Below are 26,990 nucleotides of genomic sequence, written 5' to 3'. Positions count from 1 at the left end.
GTGTGTGTGGCAGTGGTGGATTTCAATTTATTTTACTACTGGTTTGCTCGGGTGCACACATGCCCTTGTGATGCTTCTGCGCATGCACAGAAGCTTTTCCACATGCACAGAAGCGTCCGGGCGGGTAGGCGGAGCATCCCAATGCCACTACCAGTTCGCCCAATCTGGGGTGAACCAGCCGAAATCCACTTCTGTTGTGTGGCCAGGGTGGGCATGACTAGCTCAATGTCACCCATCAATGCTCTGTTTTTGGCCATGATGGCCTCCTGCAGCTCTCTCTCAGCCAAGACGGAGCCCTGCGCAGCTTCCCTGAGCTCCATTTTTGCTGGCAGAGGGTTGCATGAGGCCATCATGGCTGAAAACTGAGCTCAGGAAGGCCCCACGCAGCCCTCCTGAGCTCTGTTTTCTCTGGCAGAGGCACCGCAGGCTGATCCTTTGCTGTTTCCAGGGAGGGCCTGCAGGCGAGATCTAAGCACCCCGCGGGCCAAATCCAGCCCGTGGGCCTTGAGTTTGACACCCCTGACTTAAAGCTTAATGGAAACTATAGCCAAGAAGAACCCAAAGGAAATTCACTTTAGAGCTTATTTAATTTTTTTTTTTTTTGCATATGCAGACATGAAGGCAGAGAAGCAAAATAAGCAGGAGAGATAGTGTGCACACTGAAAGCAGATACACATAGAGATGATGAACAAGACAAGTATCTTCTGTGACAGAGCATACAGGACAAAGTAATATCAGAGCATTTCCATTTCCAAGGACAATATATAGCAGATCTCAAAGTGACTGTTTTGGAAAACGAAAACCAGGACTTTGAAGACAGCATTGAAGAAGAAATCGCTGAACAGCAAAAAGGTTTCAGGCAATCGTACAAGTTTTCAACAACCACAATAATTTTTAATACTTTACAAACATTAATTGATAAGATAGTTGTAATCTATTTTATATTGTATGTAATCTGCATTTCTATCCTCTCTTTTCTCACTTCAACCCAAATTAAATCCTGCATCAGTAGGTGGTGATGAGCCTTCTTCCTTAGATTATTGGCAAAAAGGTACTTTGGTTTACCACATTAAAAAAAAAACACAGGAAAAAGTAGAAAGTGTTCTGGGGAAAAAATCTTGGAATTATCTTGTAATACAACTGAAGTGCACTAACCCAAATAGACAAAAAAAATGCTTGAGGTGATCTAACATGGATAAGTGTGGTTTGGAAACAGAACAAAATCTGTCTTGAGTTCACTTTGATGGTGTGCATAGGATTAAAACAGGATGGTGTCATCACTTTTTGTCCTCCACCGGTGATTGGCAGGCCAGTTGGGCAGTAGTGATAAGGCCTGAGTTGACGAGGAAGATTATATGTGTTCACTGACTTGAGTTATAATAAAAATAATAAAGGTGAGATATAAATAAATTATTGATAAGAAGTAAGAAAATCTTCAAAAATCTGTCTTTAAGATACCAGTAAGAACAGTTTTGTTTCTAAACTATAGAAAGTAATACTCTGTTTTCCCAAAAATAAGACCTCCCTGGATAATAAGCCAAAATAGGCTTTTGAGTGCATGTGCTAAAATAAGCCCTCCCCCCAAAATAAGCCCTCCACAAAAATTTTGCAACACAGCAGCAGCCATGAGGTGACCATACTCTCCACCTCCTGCACTTCACAATTAATAAGACCTCCCCAAAAATAAGCCCAAGGGCTTATTTTAGCGGTTTAAAAAAGACCTTGTTTTATTTTCGGGGAAACATGGTAGTTTCGTACTATTCTGTATTGATCAGATGAAGTCTCGAGTATTTTGTTTAGTTCTGGGTTTTAAGAAGGATTTTCAAGAAGGACTTAGAGAAACATCAACAGATTCAGAAAGGCAGCGAAGACGATCAGGGACAAATTAAGATTTATGAAGAGAAATGGAAGTAATTGGGCATGCTTAGCCTTGAAAAGCAAAGACTGAAGGGGGATGTGATGTTGCCTTTCAAATACCTGAAAGGACATCATGCAAAAAGTACGAAGTCTTTTCATGACTAGGACATGTATAATAGATTTAAGTTGCAGAAAAGCAAATTCTAACTGAATGTTAGGGGAAAAAAGAAAACAATCCTACCACTAATGGTGGCTTAATCATAGAACTAGCTACTTGGTAAGGTTATTATTTTTAGTGTACAGCATTATTATAATAGTCAGGAGACCACAATGCAAGTGCAAAATATAGTTTGGTTTGCCAAGTTAACAGGCCTTTTGTAGGACATGCTTGCACACTACCCAAGGCGTATCACAGGAGGGCAAGCTGGCTTCACACCAGAGAGAAAGATGAGGGGTTCTTCCTGCAGCATCACGCAAGGCGACATAATTTCCTGGAGCTGCCTCACAAATGGGCACTGCCATCAGGAATCTGAATGCTTACACAGAGCACCAACTTGTCTCCTCAGTCAAACGGTACCTATTTATCTACTTGCGTAGAACATGCTTTTGAATTGTTTGACGGACAGAAGCTGAGGTGAGTGATAGGAACTCATCCTGCCACATGGTGCTAAGACTTGAACAGCTGGAGCAGAGACCATCTCCAGTGTCATCAAGCTACTAAACCGCACCTCTAAACCAGAGGTGGGTTCCTCCCAGTGCTGTCTAGTATGCCAGAAGAGATAGTGAAAATCTGGCACGCTGGACCGGTAGTAATGGTGGCTTGGCAACGCACCTGAATCTCCGTCAGAAGTTTTTTTTTTTTAAAGCCCTTTTTCCCTGCTGGTTCAGGCAAGGCAAAAGAGATTTTAAAAACTAAAAGAGAGAGGCGGGGGGGGGGGGGGAGGAAGGAAGGGAGAAAGAAAAAGTTTCCAAGGTTGCTTTGCTGGCTCTGGAATTCTGGGAGTTGAAGTCCATAAGTCTTAATGCTGCAAACTTTAAATTGCAACCTGCTTTAAATTGAAAAAGGAAGTTTGCAAAGTGACATTCAAAGGTTTGTTTCTGGGGTCAACTGAACAATAAACTGAATAAAAGGTAGGATTCTCATATGGTTCTATGTTTTTTGAAGTTTTGGGGTTTGTGCAATATGGGCTTTGTGTTTCTAAAAAAGTTTGGATCATTCCCTGCTTGTGAATAGAGCCAAACTTTCTAAAGGCTCATTATCTCATTATCTATCTGGCCGGCATGTGGAATGAGCTTTCTGGGAGTAATATTTTATTGTGGGGGGGAGGGGTTGGTTGCTTCCCACAGAGGGAAGGGAGAAAGAAAAAAAGAAAGAAAGAAAGAAAGAAAGAAAGAAAGAAAAACAGCAAAGCAATTTAGAGCTAGAAGGCTACTCGGAGGCCATCTAGTCCAACCCCCTGCTGCAGCAGGAAACCTTATGTTGTCTGGATTATTTTGGTGCCTCTAACAGAGAGCAAACTTGCCAGAAAGGAGAAGGAGTTTACTAGGACAAGACTGCCATGCAGAGGAAGGCAGAGATAGTCCTTGACTTATGACTACAATTGAGTCCAAAATTTTAGCAAGGGCGTTGTTAAGTGAGCTTCACTGCATTTTATCCAATCCATGACATCTCTGGGTGAGTGACATCAAGTTGGCCATACCCACCCAGTCACATGACCGCCAAGCCACACCCACAAAATAGGCCATGCCCACAGAATAGGTAGTAAAAAAAATTTGAAACCCACCACTGCTCTAAACCTAGTGAATAGTGGGCTGTTTTTTTTTTAAAGAGCATTACCAGTCAGACCTGTTCCTTTACTGTAGTCTTTTATTTGCTTCTTGATATTTTAAAACAAATAAAAAGTGTTTTAAACCCTGTCCTACCAATAGCTTTAACTTGAATTCAAAGGGTTAATCAAAAAACATATTCAAATTATTTAGATTTTTTTTTTATTTTGGCAGGGAAGAAGTCTCATTAATTCATGGCAACCTTTGTCCACATCTATGAAGCTGAAGGTCTATCTTTTATATATAAAAAATAATGATGCTAATAATCATATGTAAGAAAATAACCAAAAGACTGGCTGTAATTCAAAGTTGCTTTCACCGTTTTCTTAACCAACTATATAAATATAATGTATGAAAAATGAACATAGATTAAAGTATAAATAATGATTAATGTTGCTACTTAAACATGCCTATATTTAAAGTTTCCACAAGTGGGTCAGATGTACTACATCTTTATTTCTTTAATGGTCCAGCATATAAATGTGAAAAGCCATGCATTTTAAACATCAATCATCTTGACTACACTAAGTCTATTTTATTCTTCTTCATAGACTGTCATAGGCTTCTGAAGCCATCTGTTATTTTTGTTCTTTATGAAATATAGATTTTTCAGGAAACAAAATAACACCTGGCATCAGCTGTGTCCAGTGTAATATTCTGAATTTCTGGTCGATTAATCCTTAATGTACCATAGATAATGGCTTCTCTCAGCTTACAAAACCGTCTTATCATTTAGTCTGTATCATTTCAAATAGCCACAAGATGGAGAACAGAGTTACCAGTTTTTACAAAATATAAACCATTTTTATGTAGCAGCAATATAATTGGAGCTGAAGTTTTCAGAGAATGTATTAGTCATTTTTACAAAACCGATGCAACGGAAAAGAAAGTGATTAAACAGCACATATAATATTAAGAAGCAGATATCCACTTGGCTATGAATGGAAAAACATTTTTTTTTAAGGAAGTCAGATAAATGAAGGTGAATATAGGTATCCTGGGATAATGTTGCAGGATTCAATCGGGGTGGGTCCCTGGGGTTAGAAGTTTTGTGTTCCAAGCTTTCAGAGTAATCCTAAATTTAGCAGTTCCTATCCGTGTAAAGCTTTGAGGATGGACAGATGAATATATATTTATTTATTCATGAATCAATTAAATAATACATTAGGCCTGAGACTCCTAAGCTGGGAGAAGAGCTCCAACAGATTCTAGGAACAACTTCAGAGCTGTCTGTTTAGAAGAGTGCAGAGGAGCAGCTAAGATCCTACATAACCCTCAATCCCTCAGGCCTCTGGTAGAGAACCCAAGATTGAGGTATACTACCTATACAGGTGAGAAGGAAAAGAAATCCACCTCAGGTCTCCATGGGACAACTGTTAACACATGAACCTGTTTGTCAGGCCTGCAGCCATCTTTTCTGTTGGCTCTTTGGCCTGCCAGGCTTTCTATTATTCTACTATGCATTTTCTATTGTGGGAAAATGGGAGGGGGGATTGCACGGAGTTAGATGCTACGTAGCCATAACAAAATTCTTTCTAGAAAGCTAAGGTCATCCTTTGTCTTCACACCTCTGCACCTGACCAGAACTGGATGGGTGGAACTGCCAGCATGGCAGTGGGAGATTGGACCATGGGATGGGCTTGTGGGTGTAGGGAAACCGGAAAGCTTTCAGATTCATGTTTCACAAATGTGCCAACATGGTTCTCTTAATAAATTGGAATTTTGAGCAATACTTTGCCTTGGACTCTGATTTACATTTGGATGCTATTTGGAACCCTGACACTCTTTATGAAACTCTTTATTTCAGGGTGATTCTTCTCACTTTACACCCTAGATCAGGGGTGTCAAACTCAATTTCATGGAGAGCTGCATCAGGGCTGTGGTTGACCTCGGTGGGGCCAGGCAGGCATGGTTATCTGGATCGGTGTGGCCAAATGGATGGGCATGGCCCGCTTGACGCCACTCCCCTAAATGCTGGCATGTTTCCTCTTTGCACTGGATAGACCGGGCTGAAGCTATGCTTGCCTGATATTTCCTATTCACATTGGGTAGACCAGGCCGAAGCAATGCCTCTTATATTTGCCAGGATCTGGCCCATGGGTCTTGTGTTTGACACTCCTGAACTAGATATCTCCACCAGGATCTAAAGAGAATTGTAGCCTCTTCCACTTGTTGCCACTTTGGCAACTTTTCGTGGACTTCAACTTTCATTGAAGCATGTTGTTTGGGAAATTCTGGGAGTTGAAGTCCACATACCTTAAAGTAATGAAGATTGAGAAACACTGGTCTAGAGTGATACCTAATGTCTATCCATCCGTTAAAATTTGTCTTCTTCCCATCACCATTCCTGGTTTCCTTCCCATCATCATTCTTGATTTCCTTTCTTACTTATTTCTGATTATCTCCTATATTAAGGAAAGATTCCTATATGAACTCACAATAATTACAGCACGATCAGCTTTGAATTTCTATAATTGGGTTTTGCTCCATATGCTAGGCACTTGCAAATAGAGAGAGGGCCCTTTCAGTTGTGACATACCTTCCCAAATATGTTCATCTTGGCACCTAATCTGTTTAATTTTAGGTAGCATGTCAACATTATCCATCTTTTCTGAGAAGAGGGTAAATAAAGTGGATTTTTAATAGCAATTTTCTGCACTGACTTATCCGACTGTATTTTATAGCAATATTAATGTCGTCCCTACCATCTGTTTCTATGGTTAGAAGCTGCTTTTAATGGAAAGGTGAAATTACAGTGAATGAATATTTGTCTTTCTGGCAGACTTTGATGCTGCAGATCAAATGATTTGGGTAATATAGAGTTGAATTCAGAAAACCAAAGTACTCTCAAGTTTTTTTCTTAAGAACATCAAAAACCGCCACTCAAAATTTTGAGTCTTGTTTTCCTTCTCCATAGCTGAGGAGAACAGTTTAATGTTAAGATTGATAAGAATCACTTTCTAACATTCCTTTATTTTCTCCCAGCTCTGAAACATTCACGGTTATTCTAGCTCTGAATACACAGTAAATTGTTTCTGAGTTTTGAGCAGAAGTGTGCAATACTTCCCTTCTTAAAAGAAAGGCAGGGTATACAAATCACAATACATACATAAAAGGTAAATGTAAAGGTTCCCCATGCACATATGTGCTAGTTGTTCTGACTCTAGGGGGCAGTGCCAGTGCTCATCTCTGTTTCAAAGCCAAAGAGCCAACACTGTCCGAAGATGTCTCCGTGGTCATGTGGCCGGCATGACTAAACGCTGAAGGCACACAGAAAACTGTTATCTTCCTACCAAGGTCGTCCCTAGTTTTCTACTTGCATTTTTACATTCTTTCGAACTGCTAGGTTGGCAGAAGCTGGGACAAGTAACAGGAGCTCACTCTGTTATGCGGCATTAGGGATTCGAAGCACCAAACTGCTGACCTTTCTGATCAACAAGCTTAGTGTCTTAGCCACTGAGCCACCACATTATACATACATACTGTACATACATACATACATACCAGGGGTGGGTTTCAACCGGTTCGCGGCGGTCCCTGCAAACCGGTTTGTTGGCGAACCCGGAAGTAAGTAACTTCCGGGAATGGCGAAGGGCGCGCCTGCCTGCCCGGGGTCCTTACCCGGTTTTGACAAGTTCTGCGCTTCTACGCATGCGCAGGATGCATACAGTGCCTGTGCGATCCTCCAGGAGCAGCTGGAGCATCGCGCAGATGCTAGTACGCATGCGTGCACCGCGCGCGTGCACGAGGACGCCGCTGGCCCCGTTCCAACCGAACCGGTTGGAACGGGGCGAGAAACCCACCCCTGATACATACATACATACATATATACATACATTCATACATACATCTATTTAAATGTATTAAGTGTATTGGTCATCCAACTCTAATCAGAATGGTAAAATGGTGTTGGATTGAATTTCTCCAGTTTTAATTAGCTAAGCTGTTAATAGAATAAAAGAAAGTGATTATTAACCACTTCATCTGTAAATGTAAGATATCATACCTGTCAACTGACCTAGATTGTCCAGGCAGCTGTGACTTTGAAATCACCCTGCCTCAAAACCCTCCCTGGGTAAAATCCCATCCCCCCCCTGTGAATTAAAACAAAATTGGGTCTCATCATTATCATCTCATCTTCCTTCTTGGACTCTTCTTCCAGATCGAATAAGAACTTCAGCAACAGGAAATCCCTTTCAGTAGCACAAAGGCAATCTTGAATTACGATCTAGAATTATGATGATCTGAGGAATATATTCTGCATGCCATTGCAAGCCCCTTCATCACAGCCTGAAAAGATGGACACTAAGACCATCCATCAATGTGTCTTGTACATCACAGGCCGAAGATGAAACAAGGAATAGCTGTGAGTTCTATGGCATAGAGTGAGTTCTATTAACTCATCTACCCCTTTCTTAAGTTCATCTATGCAACAAGAGCATGGCAAGGACCAGTTTAGATTCACTGGATACAAGATGCTAGAAAGCCTCTTGGAGGTTTTGATGGTTTCAGAGATTCTAGAGGAGTAAAATCAAATGTCTTTTTCTTGAATTCAGCATTTTTGTTTTCAAAAGCTGTTTATGTCAAGATTGAACCACTTTGCTTCTTTCAAACTTTAATGCTTTTCAACTTGCCAATGAATTGTGGGGAAGGAAGGGGAAAATGGAATGTGAAGAGTGTGAGGGACATGGAAACCATCAAGGTCACCACTACAGATGTTGGAGAAAGAGATGGACTGTTTTCATAACAAAAGGCCGTCTCATAATTGGACAATGTGATCATCCAGGGGTGGGGAGAAGGGAAAGCTATTGTTTAACCAGACAAGCATTGGCGCTGGAAAACCAGATCTGGGTTTGTTTCTTCATTACCAATATGGTGGATCCAATACAGTATTACTTTTGGAAATTCTAATCTCCTGAGAGTGTTTCCTTGTTTTGGGTTTGCTAGTTTGATTGCTGGAAGTAAATGTAGAATTGTTATGTAGAACAGTATTTTCTTCATTTATACACGTGGTTTTATTCCCAGATTAAAAAATATATATATATCATAAAATAAAGACTCCTTTGAGTTCTGCGGGACATATATGAAAGATAAGAAAAAGTGCATTAAGAATGATCTTATTCCTTTAAGAATAATGTTATCTTCAATGAGTAGATTACTTAAACCAGGTCCCCTGATTCAGGCTCATGTGCAATTTTCATTAATGAACTGCAGAGAGGTGGTATGTTTAACCTCATGAAAGAATCCAAAACATTTTTTCCCAAATCATATTTGAAGCATGAATTGTATGGAAATGTTATTCTGTAATCCATAAAATCCCAATGCTAATCCATTAAAGGTGCCAGAAGAATTTTAAAATAATCATTGCAGTGTGGCAACACGAGCTCCATCCCTCTGGTATATACATTGCAACATCACAAGCCTGTATGGAAAGAACAGAACTTGTGCCACAAAGTTACGAGTCTCATTTTATCATTATGATAAACCCACTACTGGATTCTGAGGTTTAGCCATATGAGTGGGAGTGGCGTTGGTGCCTATGATAAATTGTGAGATTTCATCTAAGCTCATAGTTATAATGTTGGCAATACTGAAATAAAGCCCATCCCAGGCATAATTTCTTAATCATGTTTGGAATTACCGTATTTTTTGGCATATAAGACACCCCCCCCAAAAAAGTGGGTGGAAATGTCTGTGTGCCTTATACAGTGAATATTGCCGGGGGGGGGGGGGAGGTTGGTGTGGCACTGATCAGCTGTTCTAGAACAGGCTGTGATGACAGTGGCAAATGGGCCGTGGTGGTGGCAGCGGTGAATGGCCCATGGCGAACGGATCATGATGAATAGGCTGTGGTGTACAGGCCGCAGTGGTATACAGGCAGCCCTTGAAGAGCATTCGGAGACTTCAGCTTGTCCAGAATGCAGCCGCGCGAGCGATCGTGGGTGCACCTCGGTTCACCCACATAACACCTATCCTCCGCGAGCTGCACTGGCTGCCTATTGGTCTCCGGATACGCTTCAAGGCGCTAGTCGTCACTTATAAAACCCTTCATGGTATTGGACCTGGATACTTGAGAGATCGCCAGCTGCCAATTACCTCCAATAGACCGATTAGATCCCACAGATTAGGCCTCCTCCGAATTCCGTCCGCCGGCCAATGCCGACTGGCAACTACCCGGAGGAGAGCCTTCTCTGTGGCTGCTCTGACCCTCTGGAACGACCTCCCCAAGGAGATTTGAACCCTCACCACCCTCCAGGCCTTCCACAAAGCCCTTAAAACCTGGCTGTTCTGACAGGCCTGGGGCTAAAGAGCTGTTGCCCCCCTCCTCGAATGGTATGACTGTTGTGTGCTTTTAAATTATGTATTGTTATGTTCATCTTTTTTATTCCCTGTCTGTACCCCCCTTCCCTGATTTGAATTGTGAGCTGCCCTGAGTCCCCTTCGGGGAAAAGGGCGGCATATAAATGTAATAAATCCAATCTAAATCCAATATGGTGTGGTGAATGGGCTGCGGTGAATGGGCCGCGGTAAACGAGCAGTGGAAAATGGGTAGCAGCAAATAGGCATGAAGAACGGGCCTCGCTGGCGAACGGGCTGCAGCAAAGGGGCAGTGGTGAATAGGTTGTGGTGCTGATGGTGAACAGGCTGCAGCAAATGGGCCACAGCAGCGAATTGGCAGCAGCGAACGGGTCACGGCAAACGGGTGGCGGCAAATCAGCCGTGGTGAATGGGCCATAGCAAAGGGGCCAGATGAATACCGGATGGATGCTGGGAGGCAGAGGCAGATTTTTTCCCCCTTGTTTACCTTCCCAAAAGCTAAGTGCGTCTTACAGTTTGCAGCATCTTATACTCCAAAAACACAGCATGTTTTTACTGCGTTTCAAATACTGTATTAAGAACCTCTAGAATGGCAAGTTTTAGGGCATTCCCTGGGTGACTTTTGTTGAGTCCTTAATGAAAGAAGTCTTACGAGAAAATTACTTTTGGTGGGGAGAATAAAGAGCACATGGGTGACTAGAGTGAAGTTTTTGTAAAGTTATAAATGATCCAGAGAGATATGAAATAAGATTTTGAAATTAATTATAAGTCTTCCCATGGGAAACAGCTGTTGTTCTGAATTCTGGAAAAAATATATCATAGGATGGGACTTTGAAGGCTGAACGCTAGTATAAACCTGAAGGAGTTAAAGATTATAATTAAAAGAGAAGGGTATTTAAATTCAACTTGATGACACAGACTGGAACAAATAGGAGATGTCCATTTTAGTGGCATAGTAGGTGATATCAAGCGTAGTTCCTCTGGGGGCAAACAACCTTGTCAATTTTGATTAAAATAGGATAATATGGGTATAATATATTTGTTGATAAAACATGTATGCTTAATCATTAACATAAAACCTACTTGGACAATATTTCTTTAGGAAATATATATCCTAAGCAAAGATCACTATGTTTTTAAAACATAATTTAGTGGTTTTAATTATTTTTAAGTGGATATTTCAAAGATGGGTGGATAATATAATATAAATACTAAATATAACATGACTGGTTTTAGTTTGACTATCAAATAGAAAACAAATTTTCACTTACAATGGGCATCATCATATTCCATTGTAGACATTCTAGATTCCAGATATGGATATTAATCTCCATAATAGCAATAGCAATAGCAGTTAGACTTATATACCGCTTCATAGGGCTTTCAGCCCTCTCTAAGCGGTTTACAGAGTCAGCATATTGCCCCCAACAACAATCCGGGTCCTCATTTTACTCACCTCGGAAGGATGGAAGGCTGAGTCAACCCTGAGCCGGTGAGATTTGAACAGCCGAACTGCAGAACTGCAGTCAGCTGAAGTAGCCTGCAGTGCTGCATTTAACCACTGTGCCACCTCGGCTCTCTTTAATAAGATGTGATACCATTTAAAAAACACAGATGCTTTGTTAAAAAATATCTAAAGTTGATATAAGACTCAAGACCCAAATGCAAGCATAGCATTACCTTAAATGTTTCAAATGCTTAATTACGTATTTAAAAATTATTCTAAATTTCTAAGATATGATTTTTGTTTTTCCTTCAGGAGATTTTTTATACAAACATGCCCTTTATATTTTATTTTAATGACAGCATTTTTCTTAGACCAACCACCCAAAAACAAAAACCCAACAGTTCATATCCCATCAATAACTGAGTTCTATTTTTTTTTTAAATGGCACTTGCAAAGGAGATATCTGTAATTCAAACGGTGGGGTACTGCTGAACCCACACAAAACTGTGCAAAAAGGAAAAGTAATATATCTGAACATAGAGAAGTCGGTGACAGATAAGAAGATGGGAAATCCAAAAATAATGGAATGCTGGGAAGCATCTCAGTGAAAACAAATCAAATGTAAAGTTTTGCCAGAACAGCACATTTTAAGACGATTTGCTGTGATTGCATTATTTTTCATGATAATAAATGCAACTATAGATAAACTATAGATATATGTTGTGAAACTAAACCTCAGTTCCTTATTACTTTCTTTACATTTTCACATTTTTAGTACAAAGGCAGAGAAATTAGAGCGCTCCCATGAAAAAGACAGTATGAAAGTCTAAATAAAAGTCAGATGCATGAAGAATAGAGAATCCTTCCCCAAATCTTCTCTTCCATTCAATTATTATCATTTAAAATGAAAAAAGAATGGCATTCAGCTGAATTGCCACTTATCACTTGTACATTCAGCTATAAGCAGAATATACTATAATCCATGAGAAATAATGGGGGGGGGCTTAAGTTAATAATGATTTAGAGCTTAATTATTTCAACCAGACTATGTATTAAATATATATTGGATTTACTTATATAAATACATTGAATTTGTAAAGCTAGTTAAAGATGACAATTGAGACAGTGTACAAAGAAGATTTATTTTTAAATATGTCTAAATCTGGCCCAATCCCTTCTATTTTACTCCAGCATGCATCTCAAAAATTCAGATTTATTCTTATAGTTTATATAATCCTTGCCATAAACTTAAATTAACCTAGGCTGAGAACCGGTGACAGCAAATGAACTTTATAGATGAAGGATGGTTCATTACTCAAGGTAAAATGGTTCGTCTCTGAGGCGCCCCATATTTATTGTTTATTATTCCTTTATTTGTTTGCTTGTTTTCAAAAGACTAACCTGGCTCCCCCACAAAAACAAATGAAAAGGAAAATTAAAACGGTGAGGATACACAGCAGAAGTGGTATTCATCAGGTTCTGACCAGTTCTGGAGAACCGGTAATGGAAATTTTGAGTAGTTCAGAGAACCAGTAAATACCACCTCTGACTGGCCCCGCCCTCATGTATTCTCTGCCTCCCGAGTCCCAGCTGATCAGGAAGAAATGGGGATTTTGCAGTATCCTTTCCCTGCCATGCCCACCAAGCCACACCCACTAAGCCACACTACATCCACCAAGCCATGGCCACAAAACCGGTAGTGAAATGTTTTGAATCCCACCACTGATATACAGCTAGTTTTCAACTTATGACCACAATTGAGCCCAATGTTTTTGTTGCTAAGTGAGAAATTTGTCAAATGAATTTTTGCCCCATTTTACAACGTTTCCTGCCACATTTATTAAGTGCAGTTGCATTGCAGCTGTTAAATTATTAACCCAGTTGTTAAGTGAATCTGACTTCCCCATTGGCTTCGCTTGTCAGAAGGTTGCAAAAGGTGACTACAGGGCACTGCGAGCATCGTAAATCTGAGTCAGTCGTCACGCATCCAAATATAAATCATGTGACCATGGGGATACTGCAACGGTCATACATGTAAATAATGGTCACAAGTCACTTTTTTCAGTGCCATCACTAAGCGAACTGTTGTTAGTTGAGAACTACCTGTAACTACCTATAGCGATGGTTTACAAGTAGTAATGCAAGCTACTGGTCTGTGTATTCTATTCAAAATGTTGAGGACTTTTTGTTTTAAGGTAAACTCTTTTCAACCATGTGCTTATGAAATTAAGTAAAAGCCAAATAAAGCAGGAACTAGTATTGGAAAAGATTCACCAAATTTACCACGGTTGGCCTTAGGATCCTTGATGATTGATTAGCAGTTCAGATTTGGAAATATCAGTTCCAGTCAAAGAAGAAAATAACTTAACTAATGAAGAAAAACTACAACAGAACCAAATAAATTCTTCAGTGGAATTTTCATTTAGAGTGCACAATCTTTTCTGTTCTGTTTCCCCAATTTATTTAAACAACATTTCTGTGCACTAGCTCATCTGAATGTTTACTTCTGCTCCTTGTTTCTTCTTGGCCAGGACAAGGCCACTAGAAATATTCTCACCCTTAGATTAAAAAAAAAAAAGGATTCATATTTGGTTGACAGTTACCTCATTTATAATGATCCAGTGACAGTCAAAAGCAACCAAATTGGCTTCCACAACCTGAAATAGAAAAGAATGCAGCCATCAGTCATCTTATTTATACCAAAGCCAATGATTGTTAAATAGATGCATTGCCACAAAGGATATCGGAGGCTCAGCGGTGGGGATGGAGACAGAAATCATAGCAGAGTCATTAAAACAAAATAATTATGAAACCCCAGTTCTGAAAAGACTCCCTTTGCCCATTCTGTGGAAATAAAAAGGCTTTTTGGTGCAAAAACAGTCCCAAAACATTTGGATTATTGTTTGGTTTGTTAATTAAACTGTGGGATTAGAGAATGAAGAAAGCAATTCCCTTCTATCCAGCCAGCCAGCCAGCCATGAAAAGTCCATATGATTATTTAAGACTTAAGGTTTGCTGATAAATTGAAAAACACTAAAATATTAAAGACTAGCTGGATACCCGTGCTTCATGACGAAACCATGCAGGAGCTCAGTGGTGGTTGATGATTGAACCACATAAGGTTCAAATATTGCTCCCACTGCTTTGAGTCCAGAAGCAGTTCCATAGGTGGAAGGCATAGGCATTTTGGTGAGGGACTGACATTTAGTACTGTAAGGAGCTCCAGACCGCTCCTGAGTGAAAATGTCTGCCAGTTTGAACTGAGGTAGCAGAATGTGAGGCAACTGGCAGTTGGAACAGAGTTCTTTTTAGGTGGGGGGGAGAGAGTAGAATTCCTTAGCATCACAGCTTGTTAATTACTGTATAAGAAATACTAATGATCTGATGGTCATTTCGATACATCCTTTCTTAGTGCGCACCTAGAAGCCAAGAAGAACATACATGCCATATTTCACCCGGGCCCTTGTGACCTCTAGGCTGGAATACTGCAATGTGCTCTACATGGGGCTGCCCTTGAAGAGCATCCGGCGACTTCAGCTAGTACAGAACGCGGCCGCGCGAGTGATTGTGGGTGCACCCCGGTTCACCCGCATAACACCTATCCTCCGCGAGCTGCGCTGGCTACCTGTCGATCTCCGGATGCGCTTCAAGGTGCTATTAGTCACCCATAAAGCCCTACATGGTAGTGGATCTGGATACTTGAGAGACCGCCTACTGCCAATTACATCCCTGCGACCAATAAGATCACATAGATTAGGCCTCCTCCGTATCCCATCGGCCAGCCAGTGTCGGCTGGCAACTACAAGGAGGAGGGCCTTCTCAGTAGTAGCCCCGACCCTTTGGAACGAGCTCCCCGTGGAGATTCGCACCCTCTCCACCGTCCAGGCCTTCCGCACAGCCCTTAAGAACTGGCTCGCCCGTCAGGCCTGGGGATAAAGATAGTTACCCCTCCCGAATGATGAATGTATGTTGTTTACTATTTTATTATATGTTTCTATCTTAATGTCTGTATTCCCCTTCCCCGATTTTATGTGAGCCGCCCTGAGTCCCCTCAGGGAAAAGGGCGGCCTACAAATATTAATAAAATCTAAAAAATCTAAAAAAATCTAAATCTAAATTTCAAGTTTTTAGGTTTTATAGTTCAGGAGATTTCATGATGATGTGTGAGTGGTATTTCGCTTTTATATAGAGAGAGATGCACAATTTTTAAAAGCGGATTTTCCACTGTAGCTACAGTAGAAGCATGTTTGGTTAATAAATTCCCTTCCCTGAATTGAGTTTAGAGAAAACTCATCCACTGGCCCAGAACAATATGAGTTACAAAGGGAACAGAACAGAATAACAGAGTTGGAAGGAATCTTATTCTTATAGATCATCCAGTCCAACCCCCTACTCAAGCAGGAGACCCTATACCAGGGGTGTCAGACTTGATTCCATTGAGGGCCGCATCAGGGTTGTGTTTGACCTTGGGGGGGCTGGGGTGGGTGTGGCCAAATTAGGCATGGCCTGCTCAATGTCACTCATGTCAGTAGCACCTGTGGCAGCCCAAGCGCTCTGCCAGCAAAAACAGGCTCCCGAGTTCTGTTTCTGGCTATGAAGGTCCCCTGCAACCCACTGCCAGCGAAAATGGAACTCTGCATTCATTGGCAGAGGGTTGCAGAAGGCTGTCACAGCCTGAAACAGAGCTCTGGAGCCCATTTTCACTGGCAGAGAGTTGCAGGAGGCCGTCATAGCCAGAAACAGAGCTCAAGAGCCCATTTTCACTGGCAGAGGGATACAGGAGGCCATCATAGCTGGAAACAGACCTCGGGAGCCCATTTTCGCTGGCAGATGCACTGCAGGCCGGCCCCTAACTATTTCCAGGGTGGTCCAGCAGGCCAGGTCTAAGCACCCCATGGGCCTGATCTGGGCCCTGGGCCTTGAGTTTGACACCCCTGCCCTATACCATTTCTGACAAGTGGCTGTTTAGTCTCTTCTTGAAAGCCTCCAGTGATGAAGCAGACACAACGTTTGAAGGCAAGCTGTTCCATTGGTTGATTGTTCTCACTATCAAAAAAATTATCCTTATTTGCTTGGCCCTTCAGATGCTTTGGAAAATAGGTTGTCCCCCTCCTTTCTGTGACAGCCTCTCAAATATTTGAATTTGGCTATCATGTCAGCCCTGGTTCTTCTCTTCACTAGACTAGCCATACCCAGTTCCTGCAACTGTTCTTCACATGTTTTAGCCTCCAGGCACCTAATCATCTTTGTTGCTCTTCTCTGCACTCTTTCTAGAGTCTCAACACTTTTTTTTATAATGTGACCAAAACTGGATGCAGTCTTCTAAATGTGGCCCTCATTAAGGCTTTATAGAGTGGCAGTGGCCATTCTTTAAATAACATCAGATTCTTAATAGGATATTCTCAGCAAGGGTGGCTTCCTGCAGAGACTACTGCCAGTTTGCTCAGAGATGCACCACATGCGAACATGCTTGATGTGTGCTCTGCATACATGCATAGTACAACTAAAATTACTCTAATAGCAATAGCAATAGCAGATTTTTATATACCGCTTCATAGGGCTTTCAGCCCTCTCTAAGCGGTTTACAGAGTCAGCATATTGCCCCCAACAACAATCTGGGTCCTCATGCGTATGCACTGAACCAAAAAACAAGATGGCGCCACCTAGGCCCTGTTGGGAGAACCGGTTTGGAGGTGTGGCAGGCCTGGGTCGCTGCTGGTTCCAGCGATCCAGGCCGCCAAGCTACTACCAATTCGGCCAAACCGGTGCGAACCGGTAGGAACCCACCACTAATGCAACCATCATAAATACCTGCCATTTGTCAAACATCCAAATTCTGATCACATGACCATGAGGATACTGCAATGGGCGTAAGTGTGAAAAACCTTCATAAGTCACTTTTTTCAGTGCCATTGTAAATTTAAACGGTCACTAAATAAACTGTTGTAAGTTGAGGCCTTCCTGTATTATTTTTTTTGAAAACCTGATTATTAACAGGTAAAAAAACCAGTAGTTATTCAGAACCAAACAGCTGCACTACATACTGTACAAGAAGGGAAACTTCAGGAGTAATAAAACAGATGTTCCCATGTCACTTTTAACACATTGGTTGTTTCTGAGAAAAGATAAGGGATTGGCCTATTATAAAACAGCAGGAATATCAGAATTAGCATTTAAATAGATTGATCTAAATCATTTCAGTAATTTGGGCAACCAATCTGTCAGGTAGGTTGACATTATTGAGCACAAATGTTGTTCTTGTGAAGATCTTGGTTATGACATCAAAAAAAAATATCCCAATTTTTAGCAATGGGAGCTAACTAGGGGATTTTGGACTTTCAACTCCCTTAACCTCGGGGAAATTTGGAGGTGGGAATTCTATATAAGCTACCGTAAGTTCTTGGGGGGAAAAGCTAAATGTAAATCTATTAAATAAAGAATAAAATTACATTCTGTAGGGCAGTTGTAGAGATCCAATATTGAGAAATTCTGGACAAGTAGTTTGATATTTATGACACTGGAAATCAGGTTGTAAGTCGTTCCCATCACAAGTCAAGCCACCTACCCGAACAGATCTTTTTAATTTTGATATTTCTCAGGGTAGTCATTAAGTGAATCCCTGCACTCATTAAGTAACTCCATTGTTATTAAGAGAATTTGGGCGGTTTCGCTGAAATGTGGCAAAAAACACCAGAAACTGGCAAAAAATGTTACAAACTATAGGCATGTGACATAAAACTAGTTAGCAACTGCCTAAATGTATGTGGGTGTTTGAGTGGATGGGTACAACATTTTATGACAAATAGAATTCCTTTATACATCATAAAGTACTCATTCTGAGGTTGTTGTAACACTGAAAGTTCATAAAATACAGGTGGATACAGAGGTTCCATTGAGTAGTTGTGTTTAGGATTCCTAAACAATAATTATCTCATTCCCTCATTATACAAGTCATGGTTTCCTTAATTGTGGTATACTACAGAAAAAAAAAGTGGAAAAATTGCAGCATAGTGGCCTAGGGGTACAGATGCTCAGGTTGACAGTTCAAATAAAAAATATCTACTGTGAACTCTACATGGTGTCAGGAAGGGCATCTGGAGAGTAAATGCTCAGCTCGATCCAATCGCCCTGATTCTACCCCAAATTAAGGAATTACGGGGTCATAGAAAGGGAAGTTTTTTAATACTTCGTAACATTAATTTTAATAAAATTGTGCTAAATCATAAAAATATTGCTGAGTTCATACGGTACACTTGCTATAACCACAAAATAGCATAATGGATAAAGTCCAATATCATATTTATGTCACCTTTCCTCCCCTTAGATGAAGTTAGTAAATGAGAATCTTTCTGAATTACTTCATGTAAGGGAAGGAATTACTTCTATTTTGATATCCAAGCAGAATTTTTTCCCCCATGACATATTATGATCAAACAACTATGTTACCTTTAAAGACGTTAGTTATTGTTTTATAAGTGAGCAAACATATAATATTTAAGCTACTTGGATGAATCCATTACACTAGACCAGCGGTGGATTCCTTGGTAAAGGTAAAGATTCCCCTCACACATATGTGCTAGTTCTGACTTTAGGGGACAGTGCTCATCTCTATTTCAAAACCGAAGAGCCAGCGCTGTCCAATGACGTCTCCGTGGTCATGTGGCCAGCATGACTAAACGCCGAAGACGCAAGGAACGCTGTTACCTTCCCACCAAATATGGCCCCTAATTTTTCTACTTGTATTTTTACAGGCTTTCGAAATGCTAGGTTGGCAGAACCTGGGACAGGTAAGGGGAGATCACTCCGCTCAGTGGAGCTAGGGATTCAAACTGCTGAACTACCAACCTTTCTGACAAGCTCAGCATCTTAGCCACTGAGCCACTGCTTCCCTATACCTTCCCTACCCATTTGCAAATGTGAGTGCAGGCACACTGCCTTCTGCACATGTGTAGTGCTTGCGCATTACATCAAGGGAGTGGGTGGGTGGGTGGGTGGGTGGGCGGAGCCTCGCACAGCCGCTGCTACCAATTCGCCCAAATCGGAGAGAACCAGCTGAATACCGCCTCTGTACCATATTCTCTGATCATCTATAGTAGACACAGTAACCAAACTTTTGTGTCACTATCTTTCCAACTGATTCATATGAAATTATCACATGAATTGTTTACGGGAAAATATGGGTCCAGTAGTGTGTTCTAGTAGGGGAACGTCTGCAATCTTCCTCAAAATAGCACTGTCACATGAGGATTACAAAAAAAATCTAAATGACTACTAAACAGCAGTAATGTATCTCTTTCTTCGCATCAATTGATCCTTTTGTGGCTTATTCAGTCTCACATTTCAACTCTTGAAGATAGTATTGGCTCCTGCCCCATCTCCACACTAGCGCAAGCTAATCCTCACTTGACATATGTCACAAGTCTTGTAAACCCTCAGAATGGCTCTATTGTTGACAGGCAGTTGCATAGAATTTTAAACTGCGTGAACACATCTAAGAGCTCTGGATTCTATTTCTTTTTACATTTCCATTTGGAGGCCACATGCTTGTCTCTTTTTTGAAAAAAAAAGGAGGGGGAGAAAAAGGAAAATTCCACTTTTAATGTTTTAAACAAAAAAATAGAGACCGGGTTCACTTTAGCATTAGGTTTTGAGGTTTTGGCAACCTGAAAGTTGGAAAAAAAATAGATGAGAAAACTAATGCTGGGTATAAGAAGAATTGGGTACAGGCAGATGCAACTTGTGGGAGTGGGTAGGAGAAGGCCAAAGAAATGGCAGCTAATGTATCATTTCAGGAGCTTTCAAACTGGTCACTGGGGAATCTTCCAAATGTGGATGATCTATATTCAGTTGTTTTATCGTTTTCCTGTTTTTAATACCCTCCATTGTTTTGTGGAATTCCTGCATCTTTTAAACTGCAAGGTAAAGGTTCCCCTCCAAATGTGTGCTAGTCGTTTCCAGCTCTAGGGGCAGTGTTCACCTCCGTTTCTAAGTCAAAGCACCAGCGCTGTCCGAAGACGTCTCCATGGTCATGTGGCCAGCATGACTAAATGCAAAAGGTGCACAGAACACTGTTACCTTCCCAACAAAATGGTCCCTATTTCTCTACTTGCATTTTTACGTGCTTTCGGACTGCTAGGTTGGCAGAAGCTGGGACAAGCAACAGGAGCTCACTCCGTTATGCAGCGCTAGGGATTCGAACCGCTGAACTGCCGACCTTCTGATCGACAAGCTCAGCGTCTTAGCCACTGAGCCACCCCGTCCCTAAACTGTACAAACCAATAAATAAATCAAGATGGGGAAGTGCAAAGGGTGCATAAGATGTGTGTGTGTGTGTGTGTGTGTGTGTGTGTGTGTGTGTGTGTGTGTGTGTGTGTGTGTGTGTGTGTGTGTGTGTGTGTGTGTGTAGAAGGGAGATGGTTGCAACTATATTAGAGGGGAAAGATTTTGGAATAGAGCTGTTACCAGACTCCTTCAGTGGTGTGAAGGAAACAGATTCAGAAGCTAGCAAAGTCACTGAAAATCATAATTCTGTTGTGATTAGTGTTTCCGCTGACAGGGTCATAGTGCTGTTAAACTTGTTTTGTTTGTGTGTGTGTGTGTGTGTGTGTGTGTGTGTGTGTGTGTGTGTGTGTATCCCAGACTCCTGATTTTAGAAGGATGAAGCAATGAGGGACGCTTGGGGTTTTATAGAACAAAAGATTGTTGGGTAATAACTGTGGATGACATCTATACATGGAGGAGAATTCATAGCTTGCTAGATACTGTTGAACTGTAACTCCAACTCTTCATTATCACACTAGGCTGAGATGCTGAGAGTTGTAGTTCAACAACATTTACAATGCCACACATACTTTACTCTAGACCTAATGGCTGGGTTCACTCATTGCACTAATCTGTAATGGGATCTGTTATTGATTTCAACATTCTGTCATATAGCAACCTGGTATTATAGAATTGCTGGGTTTAAAAAAAAACTCTAATATACAACTTAGGGTGGCATATAACAAATCAGTTATATATTATATGTATCCAGGCAATACCTGATTGATAGGCTGGCTGATGCAGTAGCTATTTAGCGGAAAAGAAGGAAAAGCAATAGGCTTCCCAAGGCTGGCAAAATCATTTAAGGCAGTGCTGTTAGGAAGATGGGGATCTATGTGGCAAATCCAATCGCTTCACAATTCTGGCTTTGTGAAGGTTAACAGTTTCTTCCAGTGACAAACAGCGGGCAATACAGAACAAAGGAAGTTTACATATAATGCCTCCCCTACTGTATTTTCATAAGGCTGTGCAAGGCAAGGAGAGCAGCAACGAAAAGATTTATAAATATATAACACACACAAATCCTTTCCATTGTAGGAATATATTGCATTCCTGTAGTTTTTTATGAGCTGCACTCGATGTCTGCACATGCTTGGAATTCATCTCTCTCTCTCTCTCCCTCTCTCTCTCTTTCTCTCTCTTTCTGTCTCTCGCTCTGTCTGTCTGTCTGTCTCTGTCTGTCTTTGTCTCTCTGTCTCTCTGTCTCTCTGTCTCTCTGTCTCTCTGTCTCTCTGTCTCTCTGTCTCTCTGTCTCTCTGTCTCTCTCTGTCTCTCTCTCTCTGTCTGTCTGTCTCTGTCTGTCTCTCTCTCTCTGTTTGTCTCTCTCTCCGTCTCTGTGTCTCTCTGTCTCTGTGTCTCTCTCTGTCTCTGTCTGTCTCTCTCTGTCTCTCTCTGTCTTTGTCTCTGTCTCTCTGTCTCTCTCTCTCTCTCTCTGTGTGTGTGTGTCTCTGTCTGTCTGTCTCTCTCTCTGTCTCTCTCTCTGTCTTTGTCTCTGTCTGTCTGTCTCTCTCTCCATCTCTCTCTGTGTCTCTCTGTCTCTGTCTCTCTCTCTGTGTGTCTCTCTCTGTCTTTGTCCTCTTTCTGTCTCTGTCTCTGTCTCTCTGTCTCTCTGTTTGTCTTTGTGTGTGTGTGTGTGTCTGTCTGTCTGTCTCTCGTTTTGGGATGGCAAGTAGAGCCCTGTTTTCATTTTTTTTTTTAAAGGAGGGACAGATTGGAAATTTCCATAGAAGACAGAAAGCCTGCAACGATGTTTATGCAACTCACATCATGGGCTGAAAAGGGGAAGAAATACGGAGCTCAACTATAGAACACATTCTTAATGAAGGCTGGGGAAGGATAATAAACTGGCATTCTAAACCACAGGCTTCCATTCTGCAGTGGATTAGCAGTATGTCTGTCGAAGAAGGAGTGCATTTTCTTTTTGACTGAATACACCAGACTGGCATTGTTGTATTGTGAAGATATGAGTGCCATTTGGCCAGTGAGCACAAAAGTGGATGGAGAAAGGGGGGAAAAAAGCAGATTATTATCTTTCTTACGGGTAGGCACACTGGGGAGATTTTGCAGAGTGCAGAAGACGCCTGTCAAGAAGACAAGGGATGAAAGAAGAAAAGCCATCTGTCACTGGCAGAAACTCCAGAACTTCTGAATATTTGGAAGTGTCTAACAATTTATCAGTGTTTTCTTCTGTCATTCTTTTTTAAATCAGGCTAAAGGGAAGACAATTTGACGCAACCAAATTGGCAATGCTGCCACTTTACAAGGCCCTCTCATTTGTAACAAATAAATAAAAGAAAGTGAAAATTCTCCCAATTATTTGAAAATGAAGACTTCTCAGTTTAGCAGAACGAAACTATTCCCCCCTCCCCCATGGAAGAGTTTTCTGTATTCCCAATCTCTCTCTCTCTCTCTCTCTCTCTCTCTCTCTCTCTCTCTCTCTCTCTCTCTCTCTCTCTCTCTGTCTCTCTTTGATGTGACAAGATTAAGAACGCCTATCATACAGGGCCTATGACAGTGATGGCTAACCTTTTTGCCATCATGTGCCAAAAGTGGGGGGAGCATGGGGGACCGGAAGGCCTGTTTTTCGCTCTCCACAGGCTCCAGAGTCTTTCTAGGAGCACGAGGAGGGCGAAAACAGCCTTCCCTCCCCCCCAAGGCCGAAAACAGTCAGTTTCCTGACTTCTGGTGGGCCCAGAAGACCCCAAAAGCCAGAGCTGAGCTTGCATGCCCACCAATACGGCTCTGCGTGCCATATTGGTGGGCATGTATACCCGCCTTCACGGGTCTATGACAAAGCCTGAAGCTTACCGCATTTTTCAGAGTATAAGATGCACCTTTTTTCCTCAAAAAAGAGGCTGAAAATCTGGGTGCATCTTATATATCGAATACAGCATTTTTGCCTCCAGAAGCCCCCCCCCCCCGCCTTTACCAAAATGGCCATGCAAACCCTTATGGAGGCTTTCAGAGAGGTCCTGGGGGCTAGGGTCTCCCCCTCTACCTAACTACCTATTTACTCTCTCTCTCCCTAACTACCTACTGTATTTCTCTCCCTCCCAATCTACCTATGTACCTACCTACCTACTCTCTCTCTCCCTATCTACTTACTGCATTTCTTTCTCTCTTCATCACTCTATCTACCTACCTACTTTTTTTAAAATGTGCCTCTTCAAAACCTTGGTGCGCCTTATACTCCGGTGCATCTTATACTCCAAAAAATACAGTAAGTAGTCATGGAAATAGTGAAGGCCACAGGAGGTCAAAATGTAAATATTGTGATTTCAACATCATGAGTGAAGCCTTTCATTGATCACATGATTGTGGCCACCAACTGGATTTATTTTTATTTCCTCTGACAATGTTTCTGGCCTGAGGGCAACATTTTCTATTGGCCAAGGAACACTCCACATTCTAGAAGGCATTTCTGAGTTCCACTCAGTTTTGGGGTATCCTTAGAGCTGTGATGGCAAATCTATGGTACCTACGGAACCCTCTCTGCAGACACGCGAGCCGTTGCCCAGTTCAGCTCCACTGTGCATGCATGCAAGCCTCCTGTCGACCAGCTGATTTTTGGGTCTCTGCTGTGCATGTGGGAGATGCACATGCATGTGTGGGGGAGTGAGGTGCATTGCATTATGGGTGTTGGCATGCAAGGAGAAAAAGGTTAGCCATCACTGCCTTAGAGAAACAACAACGTATATGTCTCTCTCTCTGTGTGTACATACATGCATATGCACATGCGTGCGCACCAGGGGTGGGTTTCTCACCCCGTTCCAACCGGTTCAGTTGGAACGGGGCCGGCGGCATCCTCGTGCACGCGCGCGGTGCACGCATGCATACCAGTGTCTGCGCAACGCTCCAGCTGCTCCTGGACGATCGCGCAGGCGCTGTATGCATCCTGCGCATGCGTGGAAGCGCAGAACTCGTCAAAACCGGGTAAGGACCGCGGGCGGGCGGGTGCGCCCTTCGCCGTTCCCGGAAGTTACTTACTTCTGGGTTCGGCAACCAACCGGTTCGCAGGGACCGCCGTGAACCGGTTGAAACCCACCCCTGGTGCGCGCACACACACACACACACACACGTACATGTGTGTGTGTGTGTGTATGCATGCATGAACGCACATATTTAGCCTCCAACTAAGAGTAATCTACATGCCGGGATAACTTGTTTATTAAATAAAAGATGCCACATTCTAAGTTGAAAACTTTTGCAGCTTTGCCTGTTAAACTTGTTCCATATTGTATTTATTGCAAGTAGAATATGGTGACAACTTAGGCCAGGTAGTAAACTCTCTTATTTATAATTTGCTTTGTTCTAAATATTATTGTATATTATACATCATGGGTACTTGTTTGAGATATACTTCACTACCACAATATGGTCTACATTACTTTCACCATATTATCATATTCTGGTTTCCAACTCTACGTAGCCCTCTTGAGTATGAATTTATAACAGTGTGGAATCACAATGAAGAGTGTTGTGTTGCATCTAACTGCAATGCAGTTCTCCCTCAAACACAACCTAAGTTCAAATTCTCCATCCCAGACTTGACATATCCGCATACTGAAACCCTTAATTATCTTTTCAAGACAATTTCTTTCAACACTGTCTTCCTGATTCCAAGTTTCACATTCTATAAAACTCATTCTTATCTTCTCTTATTCTTTCAAGTCTGTAGATCTATTCTTAAGTCAGTATTATTAAGAGCCCTGGGGGCGCAGTGGTTAGAATGCAGTATTGCAGGCTAATTCTGCTGACTGCCGACAGCCAGCAGTTTGGCAGTTCAACTCTTACTGGCTCAAGTTTGACTCAGCTTTCCATCCTCCTGAGGTCGGTAAAATGAGAGGACCCAGATTGTTGGGTTACTGACTCGGCAAACTGCTTAGAGAAGGCTGTAAAGCACTGTGAAGCGGTATATAAGTGCTATTGCTATATCCTACCACTCCAATACAATACCGTGCTGCAATACAGTATTACATTACTTATTTGCTTACTTGCTTATTTATTTGCTTAGGGCAAAAGAAGAGGAGGAGGAGAAAGGTCAAGGGGATATAAGTGACATTTAACAGTCATTAAACAGAGAATAATAGTGAAATAAAAGAAGATAATAATACCTGAAATTATTTCATAGCTAATTAAAATATTTAAATACTTGGGAATCTACTTTCAATCTTTACATAGGAGGTATCAATCTCATGGTTTCTTATCCTGCCATTTAAAATATTGGGAAAAACGAGTATTTTGGAATGAGTCATTGGTTCTATTAAGCTTATACCAATAATTTTGTATAAGTGTTCTGGTAATCTAGTACTCAACCTAGACTTCTTCATCATGGAAAAATGGTACAAGATATATCCCACTGTGGCTTGGCTCTGAAAAATTCTTAATAGATAATAACCCTAACCCTTAAAAAAATTCCTTGATTTGGTTGTGCAGAGAAACAGATTTAAAGTCTTGGACTATTGCAATATAGACTTCTTTTTCAAGTTTTCTTTTACACCTTTATTATATCTTCCTTCCTTCCTTCCCTCCTTCCTTCTTGTCTGCCTGCCTTTTCCTCACAGAAGATTTTTTTTTCCCTATCAAAGCTAAATATCTTACCCTCTAGATCAGTGCCTTCCAAGCTTTTTCCTTCATTGTCCCAAATTGCTTATCAGGAAGTCCTTTTTATCCAATGCAGGTAAAACACTTGAAGTCCATTTAAATGTTCCTGTGGTGACTGGGCAAAGGTTTGTGTGTTGTTACCCAAAGAAAAACCACTTTTATCCAAATTGGGAACAATTTGCCCAGGTTTGGGAAGCACTGCTCCAAATACTAGAAAGGAACTATAATTCTAAATTCTGAGTCCCACTCGCTCAACAGTTGTCCAGTGACCCATCAAAACCGCGCTTGACTAAGCCGCGCCCAATTAAACCGCATCACTGACGTCATCAACGGGGTGACAACAGCCAGCGCGGAGAAAGAAGGGCGCTTTAAATAGCACTTTGAAAGCAAGCTGATTCAACTTAAGGTAAGGGTTAGCTTTAGGGTTAGCTTTAGGGTTAGGTTAAGGGTTAGGGTTAGCTTTAGGGTTAGGTTAAGGGTTAGGGTTAGGTTAAGGGTTAGGTTAAGGGTTAGGATTAGGCTTAGGGTTAGGTTAAGGGTTAGGTTTAGGGTTAGGTTTAGGGTTAGGTTTAGGGTTAGGTTAAGAGTTAGGTTTAGGGTTAGGTTTAGGATTCGG

The 26,990-nt window shown here is 41.6% G+C and overlaps 1 protein-coding gene across 1 annotated transcript in view; it reads right to left on the bottom strand.

The window, feature by feature from the left end:
- The window catches only part of GRID2 (glutamate ionotropic receptor delta type subunit 2), a 1,117,957-nt gene that overhangs the window by 357,406 nt on the left and 733,561 nt on the right, over positions 1 to 26,990 (bottom strand). Inside the window, exon 5 of the mRNA XM_087724106.1 lies at positions 14,053 to 14,106. Within this exon, the coding sequence (XP_087580232.1) occupies positions 14,053 to 14,106 (54 nt within the window). The remainder of the gene's footprint in view (positions 1 to 14,052; positions 14,107 to 26,990) is intronic.

The sequence above is a fragment of the Thamnophis sirtalis genome, unplaced genomic scaffold (genome assembly GCF_051295495.1).
Source record: "Thamnophis sirtalis isolate CommonGarterSnake01/CBP01778 unplaced genomic scaffold, rThaSir2_p1.2 scaffold_10, whole genome shotgun sequence".
NCBI lineage: Eukaryota > Metazoa > Chordata > Lepidosauria > Squamata > Natricidae > Thamnophis > Thamnophis sirtalis.
The sequence above is the reverse complement of the archived record's forward strand: the minus strand, read 5'-3'. Positions and strand labels throughout refer to the sequence as shown.